We start from the raw sequence: 21,437 nt of genomic DNA, 5'->3' as shown, positions 1-21,437 counted from the left end.
CTGTAACTTGTTGAAATACTTTAATTTCTTTAGCACAAGAACCTTAAAATTTTTGATATTCCACACACATCTAGGTATGTGTAGCTGTATTCTAATATGGCGCTCAGGAAACGCGCAGTAGAAGAAGGAATAAGACCACGCTCCATCTTTAGACTAGGTTTTTTTAACCGTGGGGGTAAAATGGCATCTGCATAAAAACGCCAAATAGGGACACACGTATATCATGCCACATCTTCAATAAGGTAAGAATGAGTAAATACTCGACAAGATGTTATAAAAATATTACACTCGTTTACTTACGAATGTGATGTCCAAAATAGACACAGGCAATTATTTGTTTATAGAGTTGCATATCTGTAAATGGTCAGAAACAGGAAATGAATAACCTAACAAATGTAGAAGGAATTGTTCAGTAAGGAAATAATAAGGGAGGCAACAAATGGAAGTAAGTAAATATCAAATGAAACTAATAGTATGTTTAAAGTTGGACCATGACACACTTCTGATACATATAACTAATTATAGGTGATAAAAGTCAAGATACCTTTGGAGAGATCTTGATTAACGATATTGCCATTATAAAATAGAAGTATGTTTTTAAATACCTTAAATTGGATATAGTGTACTTACATTGAATTACATTGGATTTTCTTGCTATTATAAGAGACAGCATTCTTGTCCATTTTCTCCTTATTTCTCTCGCCTATGTCTATGTATGCAACTTTATTTTTTTATTAGCATTTTTTTTGTTTAGAAATCAAACTTTTTATGCTATATTCTCATAAAACAATAAACCAGAGGGAAAAAAGAAAGAAGGAAAGAAAACGAAAAATAATTTTTTACATCAGGGGTCTTAAGTCTCTATTTAGTCCGTGATTTCACTGGTAGAGACCTTTTCTTCCATAATCAGTTTAAAAACGTCCTTTACGAATGCTAGTAGGGCTAGTGTCAGTTACACGTTTTCCTTGATTCAGATAGACCCACCATTCCTTAGATGCAATTACAGTAAATTCCTCAATGAATTTTCCCAGATATTTCATTTTCAGTTGAGTCAGCAGCGAGATGAAATAACGATTCTGGTAGGTGAGTACAGAATCTGCAGGTATAGTCACGCTAAATAACTGGCTTCCGTTTGTTTATTTCTATAGCGCACATTAACCCATGGGTATCTGGGCGCTTTGTCAATGCGAGAGTTACAGGTTTAAGATGTTGCAGAAGTACACATGTTCTAATACTTCCTTTGTCGGGAACAAATTGAAGCGAAACCTCATGAACTCCTGCCTTAATGTATGAGACGGGAACTTCTTTATGTAGCTGAGCACTACAGCTCGCTTCCTATAGTAATTTCTTTGTGTTCCCCCAACTTTTAGGATGCTAATTCGTTCTTCTTTCGTTATCCAATCCAAAGCGAATAACTTCTTTTTCACAAGATCTGGATTTTGTAGTAATGTGTCTTCATGATAGTCCCAGACTCTGCAAAATGTTTGTACATATACCTTTCCATGAATTCAAGGTTAGTTCTCCCTCTTCCTTCAGAGCCATTTTAAGAACTGCAAACCCACCTTCTCCAGGGGGATTCAAGCTCTTGCGTAGAAATGATAAAGATTTCCACACAGTAACTGCATAGAGTGAGGTTAGGCCCAGCTCTTTTCGTATCATGTCCATTGGAAGCGAGTTGGGCATCCCAAGTACTCGCCTCCAGAAGAGGCCCTCAATTTGAGGCCACACAGCCCCAGTAAGCAATAGTTGTCCTTCTGCCCAATAAGTCAATATAGGCATGACCTTGAGTTTATAGACTTTGAGCAGTGGTTCTAAGGAAAACGTACAGTACCGCTGTTCTATGAATTTTGCTTGTGATGCCATATTCTTAGATTTGATTTATTTTTATTTTATTTATAATTATATAGCGCAAATCCACTGACCTTAAGGCTTAAGGGCGCTAACAACAAACAGATACAGAAAACGCGTTCAAAGAAGAGAAAGGTCACAGGTAGTAAAAAGTTAGTTGGGAAGGCAAGAACTCAGACCAGAGGAGGAGGTTAATTAAACAGATAGGTTTTAAGTCCTATCCTGAACACTCTATTAGAACTTTCAGTTCCACGTTTCAGTGGCAGGTTGTTCCACGTGATGGGAGCCGCGGAATAGAAGGCTCCAGTCTTTGTCTGAGATAGTCTGCAGTTTGGAACAAGTTGAGAGAGACCATTGGATCTGAGACTATAATTGCTGGTCCTAGGTTTAAGTTCTTCATTAAGGTGGTTGGGACCAGAGCCTATCAAACAGTTGAAGGAGTTGGACAAAAGGCGAAAGGGAATCCGTTCCTTAATAGGAAGCCAATGAAGTTCCCTTCTAGATAGAGATATGATCTGATCTCTTTTTGTCCATAACGACCCTAACCGCATTATTCTGCACTACCTGTAGTCTATTCACTTCGCATTTTGGAAGAGCGATGAGAAGACTGCTACAATAGTCTATCCTAGAGCTAATCAATGCTCGGGCAGCGTCTCTCTTCTAATTTGAGAGGGGAAAGGACGTGCATGAGAAAGTAATTTAATGTAATATGAAGATGAGGAAACCAGATTGCTGACCTGGGCTTTCATACTCAAGTTGGAGTCCAGATAGATCCCCAATGTCTTAACTTTTTTCTTAATCTTTGACACAGTTATCAATCACAAGCTGGGAGTATAAATCTTCCAGTCTGTGATTTTTCGAGTCAGTACCCACAAGCATGAGTTAGTGCACATCCAACTTTGGATGAGCGAATATATCCGGTTGATTTTAATTTCATCGTCAGCGAAGATGCCCGTAATAGGAATAATACACTGGGTATCATCAGCGTAATTAGTGAACTCTGTCATTACTGTCCAAAAAGTCAAGAAAGGGAACCGTAAAGATGTTATAGAAAATTGGCGAAAGACAGGCTCCCTGCGGGACTCCCTGCATCAAGTCCATGGGGTTAGCTTCTGCAATGTTACTGCTCACTCGCCATTGGCGCCCCATGAGAAAAGAGGTAACCCAAGCAGCCGCCGAGGTCGAGAAGCCCGCCACCTCCTTCAACCTGGAGACCCAAACTGAGTGGTCTACCAGCACGAAGGCGGCCGATAAATCAAGCAACATCAGCATGCAGGGGCTACCCTGGTCCATATTGCGAAGGAGCGTAGATTTTAAATCCAGCAAAGCAGTCTCAGTGCTGTGTTTTTACCGAAAAACCAGATTGTCTCTTATTAAGAATGTCATTAGTTCTTAGATGGGTAAGGAGTTGGGTGTACGCAACTCTATCGAGAATTTTAAGCAGAAGCGGTGAGTTGGAAATAGGATGATAATTCAAAGGATTGTCAGGAGAGGGATCAGGTTTTTTTAATAGAGGAGTTACCCACGAGTGTTTAATACAGGTAGGAACAACACTGTCTCTGAAGGAAGCGTTGACAAATTTACAGAGAGTAGGGATCAGAGAGGAAGCGCAGGCCTTTATTGTAAGTGCCGGGCATACATCACCCTTGCAGTTAGATGGTTTGAGGTTATTAGTTAATACTGTAAGGTCGGCCTCTGAGATGGGCTTAAATGAGAACAGTTCTTCTTTATTCCAGCATTTAGCGGGGGTCGCCGGGGCTTTGAAGCCCCTGAGCGATAGAGTGGCTCTGGCTTCGGCGATACCTCCGTTAATTCTGGTGAGTTTAGCATCCATCGCCTCTTGTATTTGATTACACCATTTGGTGTCTTTAACAATAGGATCCTGTGTAGTATTAGTGGTTGTTTCCAACTCTCTAAACACCACTCTCTTTGACCAGCTCCTTTGGTTTGGACTGAGCTTTAGGTATCCTGTCATCAAGATCGCTTCTTTTGGCAGTAATCGCTGCTTTTTTGTACCCTTTAACATGACCACTGTATGAGTCTCTATCAGCTTCTAAGAGTGATTTTTTTCCATATGTAGAGAGCTTTGGTTTTAATACTTTTTAATTGTTGAAGTTCTTGAGAAAACCACGGTTTGGTTTTCCTCTGAATTATTATTTTGTTAGTGATGGGCGCTAAGGTATTTACTGCCTCTCGAAGAGTATTTTGGTAGACCGCAGTGATATCCTCGATCGAGGAGTCATCTTTTTAATCAAACTATTCAAGGTGATGAACCAAGGGTCGAGAGCCTCAGGTGATAGTTTTTTTAGATTTCTACTACATATGGTACTAGAAACAGGTTTCCTATTATGAATAACATTGTCTGATAATAGTTCAAAGTGGATGAAAAAGTGGTCCGACCAGGGCATGGACTCAAATTTAGGTTAGCTGGAGTGATATTAAGACAACTCAGCCAGTGATGCTATCCCATAAGAGTCATTAATACTGTAATTCAGGGTTGAGCCAAGGTAAATCATACTGGGATTCTTTCCCCTTTCAAGTACCTTGCTCTTTTGGAACGTCTTGCACCCCTGCCATCTACCAATGTCAGTATCTTTGATTTTTTTTTTGGGTTGATCTCAAGTGCATTTGACGTAATATAGATTGCTAGGGCGTCCAGTTGTCGTTGGAGCCCTATTTCCGTTTGGTCCAGTATCAGGAGATCATACTAAAGCCCTCCAAGTGCTATTCATGCTATTCTCGGTGGAAAACATCTCACACGGATAAGAGGCTCTTTAATATCAGAAATATATAAATGATATATAAATTGAAGATGGCTGGTGCCAGCCGACATACCTGCTTTATTCCCTTTGTTGTCTGTATTTCCTCTGACAGGGTACCTTTTTTTTATCCATTCTTACCCTAAACGAAGTAGAAGTGTGTAGTAATTCAAGGGCTTCTCTAACATTGCAATTTTGACCATAAGAGTGACCTTTCAATGGAGTGAAAGGTATGCGCCAGATCTATTGATGCAATGTAGCCCTCAAGTTACTAGAGTTTTTTATCACGTCAACTGTCATCCTTTTCGAATTTGAAGGACCAGGCAATGTTGCTCAGCGGGAAAGTCCTTGGTGTAGAGGTATCACTACTCCGGAACAGTTGGGCATAGTGGTCCTCCCATACTTTTGATGCCACTGAGTTGACTATTAGAGCTTGCTGTGGGGCAGTTGAAGTATTAAAGATTTTCCAAATTTCAGCTGTGCTTTTATTGGCTATCAGTCTTAGCATTCTTTCCCTGTCCTGCTGGAATAGTTGGGATCTATGGTATTTTAGCCAGTTTTTAAAGGCCTGCTTTCCTAGTCTGGCTGCTTCTAAGACAGCTTTTGATGCAGAGATGTTTTTGGCGGCCCGGCACAGTTTACTTAGTGCTTTCTTTCTATCAGCTACCTCCTGGTTGAATACATGTGTAGCAGAATAAATTCTTCTAGAACCTGCGCCAGGTTTTACGACAAAGGCTTTAAGTGAGAGCGGGTACTGTAAAATGTCCAAGATGTTACCATCCTCACCTTTATTTAGGCCCGTTGTCAGTGTTTCCGTTGGCGCCACCACGTCGGATCTACTGATTCTTTGACGGTTACCTCCATATTCCAACCAGTCTGGTGTTGGAATGTGGTAATTTGCCCATCAATCCACGTTTGAACGTTCACCTGTATAAGATTATGGTCACTATAGATTGTATCTATGACCTTCATGTTTGCCAGCTTTCCTTGAAGATTATCGGTAGCAAACATGTAATCCAAGATCTTCGTTTGGATTCCTCTCTTCCTGGTCTTTGCAGGTGGAATGTCGCCTTTCATGTGACTATTGATAATATTGATGTTTCTTTTTCTTAAATCATCCCTCCAAAGAAGCCCTCGTTCTATTAGGGATGAGGGATTTTTTGGTAGATTATTTATTAATTACAACTCATTGTTGAAGCATTCAATGTTCATATCACCACATATCAGATTGTCTAAATTGCTCCCTGCAATCCTAGCTTCATCTATTCAATCCATAACGGTTTGTTTTGAGCCAGCAGTAAGGATGGGTTCCAGTAGAGGTTGCCAATCAGAATATACCTGGGCTGTAGTTCCTTTTGTAATTTATTTCTGAATAAAGTAAACTGTATTAAGGGGGAAGGGTTATTCACTGAGCACACAGTTATCCCACTAGATCTCCTAACAGCTGTAATCATCCCTGCCGTTTGGTCTTCCAGCCGCCCCTTTCTGGGCTGGATTTAGGCAGATTTCATAGCCTTCTAATATCGGTGCCTCCCTTAATCATGTTTCCTGAAGACACAGGATGTCATATTCTTCAAAAGACAGGTCACCATTACCGAAGAGGTGCATGGATTCCTTCGTGTTCCAACAGCCGAACACCATTTCGACATATGGGGTGACCTGTAGATCCTGTGGGCATTATTATTTTAGGGCAAGTCTTCCTGCCAGCCAACTCCAGTCTTCTTTGTTGTTATCCTTCCTTCTTTGATCAAAGTGTTTGCGTTGTGCTCTGTTATTCCCTACCCTCTCGTGTTGCTTCCGGACGGGAAACTGTTTTTTAAGTTTCCCTTTGGCCATCCTTATTAGTCCATCATAAGAGAGAGTTTTATAAGTATCCAACTTTTTAGAGTTTTTCGGACCAGAATTTAGCATCAATTTGAGTGTTTAGCCTAGATAATTCTTCGTCATCCAGTTCTTTCAGGACAAAGCCCATTGAGAGTAACCTGAGTCCTCCTCTATCTAGGAGGACCTTTACTCTATGGACTGAAAAGTAGATCACAACCGTGTTGAGTCTATGTTCATTCGGGAACTCAGTACAAATCCTTTGACTCGATATCCCTAAACACTGGAAAGCTATGCAGGAATCACATGAAATTTGCTCCAATAAGGATCATATAATTTATTCTCAAGATTCTCTCTAAGCACAGTCTGTATGTATTGTCATCTTCTAGTTCTACCATTTTGCTTTTTATCAGGGTCTCTTTCTACTTGGTTTTTGACCTTTTTTCTGTTATCATTGTCTTTTTCCACTCCATTTAGGCACTTTCTTCTTTGTTCTAATGTAAGGTATTCCTCCATCGCTTGCTGATCTACAGCTCTCAGCATATTTTCATGTGTCGGATTTCTCCTATCAGTACTTTGGTGTACCCTGGTTTTCCAACCTTTTGTTGAGGGTCCTCTTTCACGGGCCCATTCCTTGTCCTCATGGTCTTTCTCCACCCATTTAACTTTAAGTGGGACATTTCTTTTGGGTACTTCCTCTTCCGTCTGAAGATGGTGTTCCTCACTAATAAGTTGGTCATCAGACTCTTGACCCCTTGAGTCTAGGCTTACCACCTCTACTTCATCCAAACAAGTCGATACATTTAGCAGTTCTTCCAGATCTTCTTGAGCTTGAGCTGAATCCTTATAGAAGGAAGGAAGTCGTCAACGCCATCGGTGCCCAGGCCGTTGAGACCTGCTCAGGGCTCCGCCCTCGAGGCCTGTGTCGACGCCGTCGAAGCGGTCGGTGCCGCACCCGACGCCGATTCCCTCTACGCCTTTCGAGGCGGCTTTGTCGGGGATGCCTCGTGGTATGGGGCAACCCCCACAGAAAGGCTCTGGCTAAGGCAAAACATGTCTTTGTTCCTTTTTCGGTTCCCTCTTTCCAGCCTCTTGATTACATTTCTGAGGTGGATGAGGGGTCTGAGGAGGGTGTGGTTCCTGCAGAGGTCGCTGATGACATTGTTTCTGGTCATAGCCAGCTCGAGGAGCTGCGCCAGTCCTTGCATGACGCCAGTGGGCTCGACACCTCTCCGGAGGTGGAATTTGGTAGGCCTGAGCCTGGCACGCATGTCGACTCCTCTTATCGGCGCCTGATGTCCAGGGTCACGGATTACCTTGGGTGGTCTGCCCCCCCATGGGGATTTTCAGCAGGATGACCTGACTGATATCCTGGACCACGGGCCACCAACTGACACGGTGCTGCCATTCCATATGGCCTTGCAGAGAAGGGTGGCTGCGGCTTGGACTTCTCCGGAGAGTCTCCCGGCAGTGAGCAAGTCCTTGACGAAGAAATATCACCCAGCCAGTGGCGACCCCTGCTACTTGACCACGCGCCCCACTCCGGAAAGGTTGGTGGTGCAGGCAGCTACGGCCCCCGCAAAGCAGGCGTCGTACCCTACCATCCCTCCTGATAGGGACGACAAACATTTTGACGGCTGGGCAAAGAATATATTTTCTTCTGGGGGTATGGCGCTTCAGGCTGCCAACTCCGTTTGTGCCTTGTTTCATTTCACGCACACTCTGTGGAACTGTATTTCCCTAGCGGCTGATCATATTCCCGAAGGGGAGGAACGGGATGGTTTCCTTGCTATTGTACAGGATGGCAAGGATGCCATATGTGAGTCAGTTCAGTCGGGTCTGGACATGGTTGATTCCGTCAGCCGGTCCATGGCGGCGAGCACCGTAATACGCAGGTTTGCGTGGTTGCGGAAGTTGGGGTTTGCTCCTGATGTGCAAGCTCGGCTCCTCAACATGCCCTTTGATGGTGAACATCTTTTTGGCAGCAAGGCTGACGAGAGCCTTGAGAGGTTGCAGACCTCCAAAGCTGTAGCGAAGTCGTTGGGCGCTGCAGTATGTCAACCTCTGCCTTTTCGTACTAGGGGACAGCACTGGAGGGGAGGTTCCTTTCAATATTATTTGTCCTTTAGTAAATCGAGAGGAGCTGCTAGTCAAAGGGGCAACCATAGGAGTGCCAGAGGTGGAAAACAAGGTACTCGAGGTGCCAAGGCTGCGCGAGCAGTTGCCTCTTTGCCCTCAGGCACTGCCACAGCCGCTTCAGCTCAGTCCTGAGGCCCATGCTTCTCCGATTGGGGGAAGGCTGGCGCAGCATCTGGTAGAATGTTGTGCCATTACTTCAGATGTGTGGGTTCTGGAGATCATAGCCCACGGCTACTGTCTTCCTTTCCGGCAGAGGCCTCATGACAATCCACCAGGGAATCTCTCTTTGAAGAGTCCAGATCCGCTCCTTGCACAGGGAATTCAATCCCTGCTGGAGAAAGGCGCCATAGAACTGGTGCCTGTAGCGGAGAGGAACAAGGGATGGTATTCCCCTTATTTTTTGATTTTGAAGAAAGACGAAGGAATTGAGACCCCTCATGGACTTGCGCGTTTTGAACAAGCTCCTCCGGAAGTACAAGTTCAAGATGGTTACTCTTTCTGAAGTCCTCCAGGCCCTTCAACCTCAGGACTGGTTGGTGTCTCTCGACCTCAAGGACGCTTATTATCATGTGCCGATCCATTCAAAGCACAAGAAGTACCCGAGGTTCGCGGTTGGCGACTGCACTTTCAGTTTCGGGTCCTGCCGTTCAGATTGACCTCCACCCCAAGGGTCGTCACCAAGCTCATGGTGGTGGTGGTGGCAGTGCATCTCAGGAAAGGGGGGATTCACGTCTACCCCTACCTGGATGATTGGTTGATCAGGGCGCGCTCTCCCGAGCAAGTCCTGGATCATCTGTCCGTCACCTGCCACTCCCTCCACAAGCTGGGCTTCTCCCTCAACTTAATGAAGTCCTACTTGATGCCAACACAGCGGCTCCAGTACATCGGAGCTGTGCTCGACACGTCCCTGGGGCAGTGTTTTCCCCAGGTGAGGGCTCACCACATTTAGCAGATGGTGCGCAAGCTTCAACATGTCCAGAGTCTCCCAGCGTTCGAGTTCTTGAGGTTGCTCGGCCTCATGGCATCCTGCATTCTTCTGGTGCCAGAGGCCAGGTTGCGGATGAGATCTTTGCAATGGGCTCTCAAGCTCCAGTGGTCACAGTCCCCCGTTCAGGTGCCGTCCTCGGTCGCCCAAGACCTTCTGTCGTGGTCCGTCAAAAGCAACCTGATGAGAGGGGCTCCGTTTTGGTTCCCCTGGCCGGAGGTGACAGTCGTGACGGATGCGTCCCTCACGGGATGGGGAGCTCATGCCAATGAGCTGACAGCGGTCGTTGGTCTCCGTTGGAGTCCAGACTCCATATCAATCTGTTGGAGCTGAGGGCGTCAGGCTTGCCCTGAGGGCTTTTATGCCGACTGTGCGAGGAAAGAATGTCCCGATTCTGACGGACAACACAGTGGCCATGCACTACCTCAACAAAAAGGGGGGGGACAGGGTTACTTCCTCTGTCCAGGGAGGCGATGCAGCTCTGGTTCGGGGCCATCCAGCAGGAAATTTCGATCTCAGCAGTTCATCTGGCCGGAGACAAAAACGAGACGGCGGACGCTCTGAGCAGGCAGAGGACGCTCTCTCACGAGTGGGAGTTGGCTCAGGAGATTCTCCTGGAGGTCTTCGCCCTTTGGGGGACCCCTCAAGTGGATCTCTTTGCCTCCAGTGTCAACCGGAAGTGCGAAAGGTTCTGCTCGCGGGAATTTCCTCCAAGAGGAGCCTTAGGAGACGCGTTTGTGGTGGAGTGGTCCTTCCCACTGCTGTACGTGTTTCCTCCAGTCCCCGTCATCCCGCAAGTGCTGCAGAGGTTACATAGGTTCGGTTCCCGGGTGATCCTCATTGCTCCGGCATGGGCCCGGAGGACGTGGTACCCGGACCTTCTCGACTTGTCCATCTGCCCTCCACGTCGTCTTCCCTACCGAGACGTTCTGCTCTCACGGGAGAGACGTCAGGTTCTCCATCCAGAGGTCAGATCCCTCAACCTTCACGCTTGGCATCTGAAAGGTTGAGGTATAGGGATTGGGACCTCCCTGAAGACGTAATGGAGGTGTTGCTTTCGACCAGACGGCCGGCAACAAAGTCCCTGTATCGTTGCCGTTGGAGAAAGTTCTCCGACTGGTGCAGGGTTAAGAATGTGGATCCTTTTTCATGTGATATTCCTATGGTTCTGTCTTTTTTGCTTGCTTTAGCCCACAGGGGCTTGCAAGTGGGTACCATTAAAGGTTACCTGGCGGCGCTGTCCATATTTAAGCGCTCATCTGAGGAGTGTTCTTATTTCAAAATCCCTTTAATTTCTCAGTTTCTGAAAGGTCTCACTGTGTGGGATTTGAACCTTGTTCTCAAGTTTCTCATGGGTGCCCCTTTTGAGCCTTTACATTCTTGTCCTTTGAGACTGTTAACCCTTAAAACTGTATTTTTAGTTGCGGTCACTTTAGCTCGCAGAGTGAGGGAGTTGCAGGCACTTTCAGTTAAGCCACCCTTCACTGTGTTTCATAAGGAAAGGGTTGTCCTTGGAGTTCGTCCTTCCTTTCTCCCGAAGGTGGTGTCGGAATTTCATTTAAGCCAGAAGATTATTCTTCCGGCATTTTATCCTCCTCCGCATCCTGGTAAGGACGAGGAGAGGCTCCATAGGTTAGATCCTCGGAGAGCTTTAAGTTTCTACATTTCACGCATGTCCTGGGTCAGAGTGGACGATCAGCTCTTTATTGGTTACGCTGGAAGGCGTTTGGGACAAGCTGTGACTAAGCAGACTTTGTCTAGATGGATTATCTTTGCAATATCTGAATGCTACTGCCTGGCGGGTAAGGACCCTCCGGTAGGCTTACAGGCCCATTCGACTAGGGGTATGGCTGCCTCTACTGCCCTGCAGAGGGGTGTTCCTATTTGTAACATCTGTGACGCAGCCACTTGGGCTTCGGTCCATACTTTTGTACGTCACTACTCCCTAGATTCTATCTAGATTCTAAGGCGGTCCTTTACTCTGCAATTTGATTGGGCATTCTAAATTCGTATATTCTAAATTCTTTTCCCACCTCCTTACGTTGGTACTGCTTTGGGAGTCTGTCATAGATATGGAATACGTCGGAGGACCAAATCCCCTCGAAGAACAAGTTACTCTTACCTGGTAACGTTCTTTCGATGGGATGGTCTGACGACGTATTCCATATCGCTCCCTCCCTGCCTACCCCGCTACAGAATTTCTTATGCGATTGCAGCTTTCATTTCCGCAAGGCTTTCTGTGGTCATACTGGCAGAAGATTGGTGCCATACGTTCTGGGAAAAAACTATAACTGAGGCTATGGACGTCGTGCGCCCTACTTATAACATCTGGTGACATCGGCTCGATGGAGGCCCTCGAGGACGGCGTATCGACGTCATCGAAGCAGGACGCAGAAAGATTTTCTGTAGCGGCACCGCTGTGGTGATTACTGTCATAGATATGGAATACGTCGTTGGACCATCCCATCGAAAAAGAACGTTACCAGGTAAGAGAGTGACTTGTTCTTCTCAATTCTACCGAACGCAGCCATTGCCGGATCCTGAGCCGCCACCTTCGCCAGGCTGTGTTGCTTACTATGCAGTGAGCAAAAGTCTGCCTCCTCAGCCTTTGCTTTCTTACCAGACTTCCCTGATGGCATTTCACCTTCCCCTCTGCAGTGGCAGCTAGGATACCTAGAAATGAGGGAGAAGGAATACTACAGCCTTCCAAAGTCAAGCCACTGTCCTGATAATAACCAGTCCTCATTGCCCAGCTCCGCCCAGTAGGAGGTATCACCGGGGAAATGGCCTCACCTAGGGTGATTGCTGCTAACACACATAAACTGTACCATATGACCATGGGAGGCACAATCTCCACCTCTTTCTCTTGCAAGGGCCAAGGTTAGCCCTACACAGACTGTGTGGAGTGCCCTACGCGCATTAAGATTAAAGGGGAACCACCTCCTCCGAGGCAGGCATATTTTCTGCCCTTTTACTTGCCAGGATCCTGCGCTGTCCTGTAATCTGCAATACACCTGTAATAAAATGTCAAGGCTGCATCTGCATAGTAAATTTCTGTCTGTTCACACTCCACAACCATTGTCAACAACTATCCGACCGTGTACCTATGCATGTTGAGTTTGCAGCAATTGTAATCCGACAGGTCCTGCAGTCCGATGAAAGCCACCTTCTTGCTGGCGTTTCTGCTCTGCTCTCCTGCCTGTTTCTGAGCAAGCCCCTCCACCCCCATTGTCCCAGTTCCAGGTAGCCCATGTGTTACAAGGCTGGGTTGCCCACCACCACTGAGTCTGCATGCCCAGCTCTACATCTGAGTCCTACTGTCTGGCTCAATGCACCGCCCCTGTCTAAGCTCCCAGCTCCACCTTGGGACCCAGGTATTTTCAGCATGCACAGTCCGTAAAATCCACGCCGTGCCCCAGGCCTCTGACTCCAATCAGATTTCACGACCCTCCTCCCCGCACCCCCACCGGACTCCATTCGGCCCACATTCACGCCACCGCTGCCTGGGATTAACATTTTCCCCTGGTATGCTGGGCTGGTTCTTAGTTACACACTGGCAGTCGAATCGCGGCACCGCCTTCTCGTCTAGTCGGGCGCTGCACAGGAAGGCGTCTATCTCTGTTGGGCTCTCAAGCATTGTTTTCATATTTAGACTCATGTAAATAGATTTCTCTACCACCTGTGTTTTTTTCAATATTTGATAATTGCTTTTCAGTTAAGGTGTGCCAGTTAAGTCCCCTAGGGTCATTTGAAGATGACATTAACAATATTATCTTAACCAATACCAAACCCTCTTCTCAAATTATCCTTTAAGGTGGCTTCATTTTGGGATTCAATGATCCAGCCGACCACTCAGCCTCGCTCTCACTAATTCCCTGTCCGAACTATGCCTTACCCAGAGAGTTCTGCCCACACATGACAAAGGACGTGTCCTGAACTGGCTAGGTCTGATAAGTGCAGGAAGAAAAAGGGGGGGGGGCTGTATGGGTACAGATGCAGACCCCAGTGCAAGGGGTGGCTCAGAGGCAGTGCGGGAGGTAGGCAGGGTGAGCAGGTACCTGGGCCCAGAGGACAAAGGGTGGCCAGGTGCATGGTGCCAAGAGAGAAAAGATCAGCAGGGGAGAGGGGGAGCAAAGGCAGAAGAAAAGAGGAAGGTCTTGAGGTGCTTCCGGATCTGGAGATGGTTCTCCTTAAGTTTTAGTGGCAGGGAGGCTGTTCCAGAGGGAGGCCCCAGCCGAAGACCCTGAGGGAGATGTAGATAGAGGAGCGAATAGCTCGAGAGGGGAGGTACTTGCAGAGGGATAGCTGAAGGTATTTTGGACCCAGGCCCCAGAAAGCCTTGCAGAGGGTTTTGAATTGAATCCTTACATCCACTGTATGGAGGGATTTCAGAGCTGGAGAGATGCGATCCCAGGGCTTGAGGCCAAGGACAAGTCTTGCAGTCCTTTTCTGGATTAGTTGCAGAGGGAGGAGAGTAGAGGCAGGTAGATTTAAAAAGAGGCTGCTACAATAGTCCAACCAAGAAAGAACCAGAGCTTGGGATACCATGAGCTTCTGGGGGATGGAGAGGAAAGGCAGGGTATCTCTGAGGAGGTGCAGTAGGAAGTTTGACTTTTTAGAGACCTTGGAGATGTGGGCGGAGAAGGAAAGAGTCAAAGATGCCGCAGAGGTTCTTATATTCGCAGGTGGGGGTAGGAGGAGGGCCAAGGGAAGCCAGCCAGAGAGTGAGGGGAAAGGATGGTGAAGGTGTGTCGATGACGAGGATCTCAGTCTTGCTGGCATTCAGACAAAGATCATTGAAGGCGCACCAATCTTGAATGGCAGTTAGGCAATCGGAGATTAGAGAGGGAGAGGAGGTGGCCGAGAGCAGCTTGAAAATGAGTTGAGTGTCAGCATAGCACTGGAAATTTGAGCAGAAAATGGCAATGCAGTGGGCGAGACTTGCCAGGTATTGGTTGAAAAGCCAGGGAGAGAGGTTAGACCCCTGAGGAACACCACAGGTAGGGAGGAAGATAGATGATCGGAAAGACCCCAGTTGGACCTGGGAGGGTCGATCAGAGAGGAAAGAGGTCAGCCAGGCCAGAGCCTGATCAGTGATACCCAGGTTTTCACAAAGACGGTCGAGCAGGATGATATGGTAGACGGTGTCGAAGGCAGAAGAGACATCGAGGAGGATGAGGACAGAGGGAATGTTAGAGCCAAAGTTGGAGAGCAGTCCATAGACTCATCACACCCCTAAAACTCACCTTCCCACTGCAAGATAATTCCAAGAAAAATCTCCCTAACATCCCCACCTCTAGTCAACGATTTAAAGTTACTCCAGTATCACCCCAAGAAGTGCAAACAATCATAGCTTCCCTAAAACCTTCAAATTGTCAAGGAGATTCGTGCCCAGTTACCGTCATTAAGGAAGCTACGCGTAGCCTCGCTCCCTTTATCACATCACTCATTAATTCCTCCTTCCACACTTGCACTGTGTCAACTAACCTGAAAAATTCATGGGTGTTGCCTCTGCTAAAAAAACATCTCTTCACCCAAATATACCCACTAACATCAGACTTATTACCACTGTCCCTTTCCTGCTGAAGATTATAGATAAAGCTGCCTATAATCAAATACAAAACTTCCTGGAGTCTAACAAGCTACTAGGTCTCTGTCAATCAGTCTTCAGGTCACAGCATGGCACTGAAACAGCTTTGATTGACCTAAAAATGAAAATAGATGACCTTTAAAGACAAAGGAAACTCAGCCTTCCTGCTTCTCTTGGACTTATCGGCAGCCTTCGACCTGGTCGACCATAAAATCCCTTGCAACCACCTTTCCACAACATCGCACTTCTCACCTGAAGCCACAGCTTGGATGAAATCATTCCTAAGCAACAGGTTGATGAGTGTTCTCGGCCTCAGCGGCCGCATATTCAATCCCCATTACATGCAGAGTCCCACAGGGTTTGTGTGTATCACCCACCATGTATAACCCTTTTCACAAACCATTGTTTGATGACCTGGATCACATGGGTGTCACCTACACAAACGATGCTGATGACACCCAGATCCTTATCCCTTTGACAGGTGACTATGCCAAGGACCTAGCCCTGATTAACAGAATCTACTGTATCATTCAGACATGGATGGCCACACATGCCCTCTGCCTGAACAATGAAAAGACAGAACTCCTCCTTCTAGCCACCCCCTCCAACATCTCCAAAATAGGTGAAAATTATCGACCGTTTAACATAGATGGCAACATCATAAAAGTTACGAGTGAAGTACAAACTTTGGGTTTTTATCTAGACTCCTCACTAAATCTGAGAAAACAGGTCAGCGCCACAGCTTCGGCAAATGCCTACACCTGCAAACTTATTCGAGCATGCAAACCCTTCCTCTCAACCAATCACGCTAGCTAGAGCCCTAATATTATCGAAAATTGCCTAATGCAATGTACTATGTCTTGGGGCTAACAAATATATCACGAAGAAACTAATGATCTTGCAGAATAACGCTCTTAGGACAGCCTTGAGCATTTCTCGTAAACAACATATCTCCACCATAAGAAGAGACCACAACTGGTTTTCCATCAAAGAAAGAATCCAACTCAAAACTGCATCCCTCACATATAAATGTCTCAATATCTGAGCCCCACAACATCTCACTGAGAAATTTGCCCTGCAACAGTACGCCCGACTCATCAGATCAGCCAGCTTGGGTCACTTACAAGTTCCCAGCTACAAACTCAAAAAAGCATGAGGGAATAGCTTCCCTGTCCTGGTCGCCCAACTTTGGAACTCTCCCACGCCCAGTTTTAGAACCAACCAATCCCTCGCCACCTTCAGGAAAAACATTGGCTCATCCACAACAATGACCCTTACTAGTGACCTTCTACAAATGTAATTCTATTTTGCTCCCATTGTATTTATTTGTTTTATTATACTGTGAATAACTTTGAAACTGTTTTTGTATATACTGTACATAATTTGTTGTACCTCGACTTCTTCCTGTGTAACTACGAAACTGCATAATCGTGTTCTGCGCCCAGATACCCTCGGGTGAGGCGCGCACTATGAATAAACAAACTGCACTTAATTAACAGTCTTTTCACATATTAAAGCTTTGTCTATGTTGCAAGGTGTTGTATTCAAAATGCACTTTTATTCATTGAACTCATTTGATGAATCGAGGTGGATTTGGATGGGGAGGTTATTTTTGTATGCATGCAACTCTGGGATATCTTGCCGTCCGGTAAGTATCCCCTGATTCAGCCTTATTTGTCTTTTGCTGGCATAGTGAGTTACCCATGCATACATTGCCAGACATACCTTTGGTACTGCGTTTTCAGTTTAGAAAAACATGGGAAGCTCTGTGTTCCGAAGGAATGGCTGCCAGGGTATTCAATGGAAGTTGTAGCACTCCTGAAGTGTGGCTTACAGTGACTTGACTCTCTAATGCTTAGATCGCACTGTCTGCACTTTAACTCTATACGTTCAAGGCTTGGGTGGCTATCTGTTCACTGGAAGCTCAGTATTGCTGATGCTTGACTGGAAGCTTGGCCGGCTCATGACGTTTGGTTGGGAGCATTTGCACTGGGAGCTTGTTACTCGTTAAATTGTTCTGATGTGTCTGTATTGAAAAATGTGCCCATTTTCATTGTGCTTTACTGATATGGTATGAACCCTTGAGTCATTGCTAGCAGAGTATTCACTGTCTGCATAGCTTTTCCCCTTTTTATTAACCTGATTATATTTTTGTTTCTGTGCAGGTTGGTTCTTGTGAGTAAAAACTACCGTTCGGTCATTCGGGCCTGCATGGAGGAGATGCACCAGGTGGCTGGTAAGTCTGGCATGTTTACGTTTCCCTTTCACAATTTTGCATAAGCCAAAGGTTTGTTCAGATTTCGAGCGACTTATTTGAGGGCAAGCCCATCCGCCCCTGCCATCGCCAATTCAAACCTCAAGTCTGGAAATGCTGCCCAAAAGTAGTGCACAGAGGTAATCCTTAGGAAGTCATTTAGGTTTATTTTCAACTGACTATCATTTGGTAGAATCCTGCATAACTCAAGTCTCAACATTTATATTATAATGTACCTGTGACAAGAAACCTTTGTTTTCATATTCTTTCCGCAATTAACTTTATTGCCTTGCTCCTTTGACACTGTTCAATGTCCTCACTTTACATTTAAATAACAGTATTTATTGAATGCACGATCTTCAGTAAGCAACTGGCATTTGATTTGTGATATTCTTGCGTAGTGTGTTTTGGTGAAGCTTGGTCAGGAATCTTTCACGGGCTGTTTGCTGTTTCTTTCTGAGTCTTTCCACAATTGCCTTGGTGCTGCCTGGAGGCGGTACTACAAAGACTGCAGCACACGTGGTGTGCGCAGTGTGTTTTGGTGATTACTTTCCCGATATTCAAGAAAGGGAACCGAGCTAACCCAAAGTACTATCGTCCGATAGCTCTTTTGGACATGTTAGGGAAAGTATACGCAACGCTCCTGCAACAAAAATTACTAAAATGGATTACGGACAGTGATCACGTGGACCTGAGACAGGCAGGATTTGTGACGGGAATTGGCTGCGGCCTAAACCTCCTACTAATTAATCTTTTGAAATTTGGAGGCATTAAGAACAGGGAGGAAGGTGTACTTGGCATTCATCGATTTCTCACATGCTTTAGATATCATTGACCGGGAATTACTTTGGACTAAGATGAAGAATTGGGGCTGTCCTCCAAGTCAGTTAGCAGCTATCAAAGAACTGCACACTGAAACAAACATCAAGATTTGGTTAGACCAGGTGGGCACACTAACAGCTGAGATCAACAACTTCTGCGGCGTTAAACAAGGATTCCCCCTGGCCTCAATCATCTTTAATCTGTTTCTTTCAGACACTGGCAAAGCCATTGAAGGCGTCTGTTCCTTTTCACCAAAAGTGCATAGGTCCTTGGTAAACTAGCTGCTGTACGCCGACGACCTGATACTCTTAGATGTAACACCGATTGGGCTGCAGCGCAAAATGGATACGGTAGAAAGCTATGTAAGAACTAATGGCTTGTGCATAAACAAGGACAAGAGTGAGATACTGACCTTGCAAAATCTGAGGACCATTAAGACGGGTAATAACAAAAAATTCAGATGGTACTTGGGAAAAGAGACATTAAGCACTGTAACACATGCCAGATACTTAGGCATGCAAATTTGTTCAAATATAAATGATGGCCCTTGTGCAGAAACAGCTAAAACAAAATGTAGGCAATTTGCATGCTAAGCCAGTATCATGAACAAAAAGTATGGGACATTTTCCCTGAAACCAATGGTGAACCTTTACCAACAGAAAGTGGTGCCAGCTCTAATATTTGGAGAGGAAAACGCTTTTGGTTGCTCAGATTAACTGTTTTTTTATTTTTTTATTGATTTGGTTGATATATTCAACCTTTCAACATTATACAAATCTTTACAATTTAAAAAAAAAACTTACATTTGTTTTAACCATAAAACATTTTTCTTTGCATAATTTAAAAACTGGAAAGCAGTAATAACAAATCTTGAAGGTTCCATTCTAATTCTTTTGACATTTAGTTTCTTAATTCACCAGCTATATCATTTTCTAACTTCAATTCATGCAAAAAGTTCATTGTTGCATAACCTATTGATTTCGAATATATGTGGAATATGTTTCCACAAATCTTTTGCGTCCATATGTAACACATGCCCAAACAGTTTTCTAAAGTATTTAACTCTTAGGTTCTGTAATTCAGGACATTCAGAACAATGTGCTTAAGAAATTCAACTTCAATATGACAAATGCGACATACATTGGATCTCTGATCATTGTTGTACCATTTGAATGTAATCTCTCTGGTTTTCCACAAGTTTAATCTCGGGCGTAACAGTCCTGCACGGTGCAGAACATTGGGTGATATCAATAGATATACTTCAGGATTTCCAAAAGATTTTAAAGCAAATTGGTATATTTACTACACAATTCTCTAGTCGGAATCCAATCTTTGCCACATTTTTACTTTCGCTTTGCCAGGGTTGTGTAAAAGTAACTCCTCAGTTATGTCTGCTTCGTACAGAAACTCTTGCGGCTTTGTTCTCCACTGCTTAATGAATTCATCATATTCCATTACATAACTTAACAGTATATCCAATCAATTGTTATGGTTGTCTAATACACATTTCCTATTTAGTATACACACCTTACACTTGTACGATGCATACATGGATATTAATCCTAATTCATGCCTAATTAAGGCTATCGGCTTTGATGAAGGTAATTTCAGTAAGGCAATCCAAAAGGCACCTTCCTTTTTATTCCAGAAACAAACTGGTTTACATTATTTTGTTTCCACCTCATATCGCAGAATCAGTAAGACTTTTTGTTTGAAGTGCGTAATCAATGGGTAGATGGAAAATTTGCAGTATTTACCGGTGATAATTCGATCCTGCGATAACATACTATTAACTTCAGGTCATGGTCATACAGCAAATCTCTTGAATGGTTATCAACATTAGTATCTAAATAGATATAGTTTGATACTACTTCCACATTTTGATTTTCTAGTATCCACTTGTGCTGTAAATTGCGCTGTTTGGCATTGCCAAATTGTACCATTTGTGTCTTTTTGATATTTATAGTCATTTGGTTAGTTATTGCATATCTCTCTAGAACCCAAAGCATATTGCGCAGTCCCATAGGTGTCTTTGATATTAAGAGAAGATTACCTGTGTACAATAACCATTTGACCGCCTGGTCTCCAATTTTGGGGGAATCGGATATGATGTTTGCAAAATCCCTTCCTAGGTCCAAGATAAAAGAATTAAGAGGGCTGAAGCAAGTATACAACCCTGCTTCAGCCCCCTTGACGTAGGAATAGGATCCGAGAGCATCCCGTCACTATCCAGTCTTATCTGTAGGGTTGTCTGATCATGAAAGTCCATCAGCCATTTTAGGATATACCATGGCCAGTTGCGCTTAATTAATTTCTCAAACAGCATTTCTCTTACTACAGATTCAAACGCAGTCTTAAAATCGAAGGTGGCATATAATGGTTGTTTCCTGCTACGCTGTTTGGCAGTGATGGCATTTATATTGAGCAGGTTAATGCCCGCCCCCAGCCCTGGAAGGAACCCTGTTTGGCATGGATCTCTTAGGTTCTCTTTAGTTAGCCAAGCATTCAAGTCCCGAAGGACCAGGCGAGCAAATATCTTCCCCGGGCAATCTAATAAGGCTATTGGCCTATATGAGCCCGGGTCCATTCTTTTTCCCTTTTTTAAAGAGGGGAATTAACAAGGATTTCCTCCATAAGGAGGGAAAATCACCTGTTCGCATTACTTCTTCAAAGATCTTCTGAAGTAGTGAAGCCCAAACTTCTGGGTGCTTCTTTAGCATCCCATTGTCTAGTCCGTCTGACCCTTGAGCTTGAGATGTACTTCAGTTCGGGATATAGAAAAGCAAGTCATCATACTCCTATTGAATTGCATGATTCCAGGTTATACTGTCTTAAACAGGTTGGTAATTTGGTACGGGAGTTTGATAAATTCTTCGAAAGTAGTCACACCACGTTTTTGCAGGAATTTGGTTCATTTGTACGGAGTCTTGATCTTTAAGCGAAACTTTGTTTAACAAACCCCATATCTCTGCTGATGACTTGGTGGATATATGGCTTTCCTCCCACGTTGCCAATTTTTATATACCGATCGTAGATGACTTGCTTTACATAATCTCTCACTCAACGGTAGATGTTTCAGAAAACGTATTTGTTGTGTCAATTCAGCTTTCTTGAGCTTTACCTCGATGTCAAATACATGAATGCTTATAATTATCTTGCATCGCTGCTCCTACATATACTTATTTTTGCATTTATGATATATAATTTTGACTTGGTTCG

General features: G+C 44.8%; 1 protein-coding gene across 1 annotated transcript in view; it reads left to right on the top strand.

The window, feature by feature from the left end:
- Positions 1 to 21,437, top strand: part of NUP85 (nucleoporin 85) — a 977,524-nt gene that overhangs the window by 180,847 nt on the left and 775,240 nt on the right. The window contains exon 4 of the mRNA XM_069654821.1: positions 17,308 to 17,378. Within this exon, the coding sequence (XP_069510922.1) occupies positions 17,308 to 17,378 (71 nt within the window). The remainder of the gene's footprint in view (positions 1 to 17,307; positions 17,379 to 21,437) is intronic.

This window comes from Ambystoma mexicanum, chromosome 3q (assembly GCF_040938575.1).
Source record: "Ambystoma mexicanum isolate Mex_15411 chromosome 3q, UKY_AmexF1_1, whole genome shotgun sequence".
Taxonomy (NCBI): domain Eukaryota; kingdom Metazoa; phylum Chordata; class Amphibia; order Caudata; family Ambystomatidae; genus Ambystoma; species Ambystoma mexicanum.
This window is presented reverse-complemented; position numbering and strand designations above follow the sequence as displayed.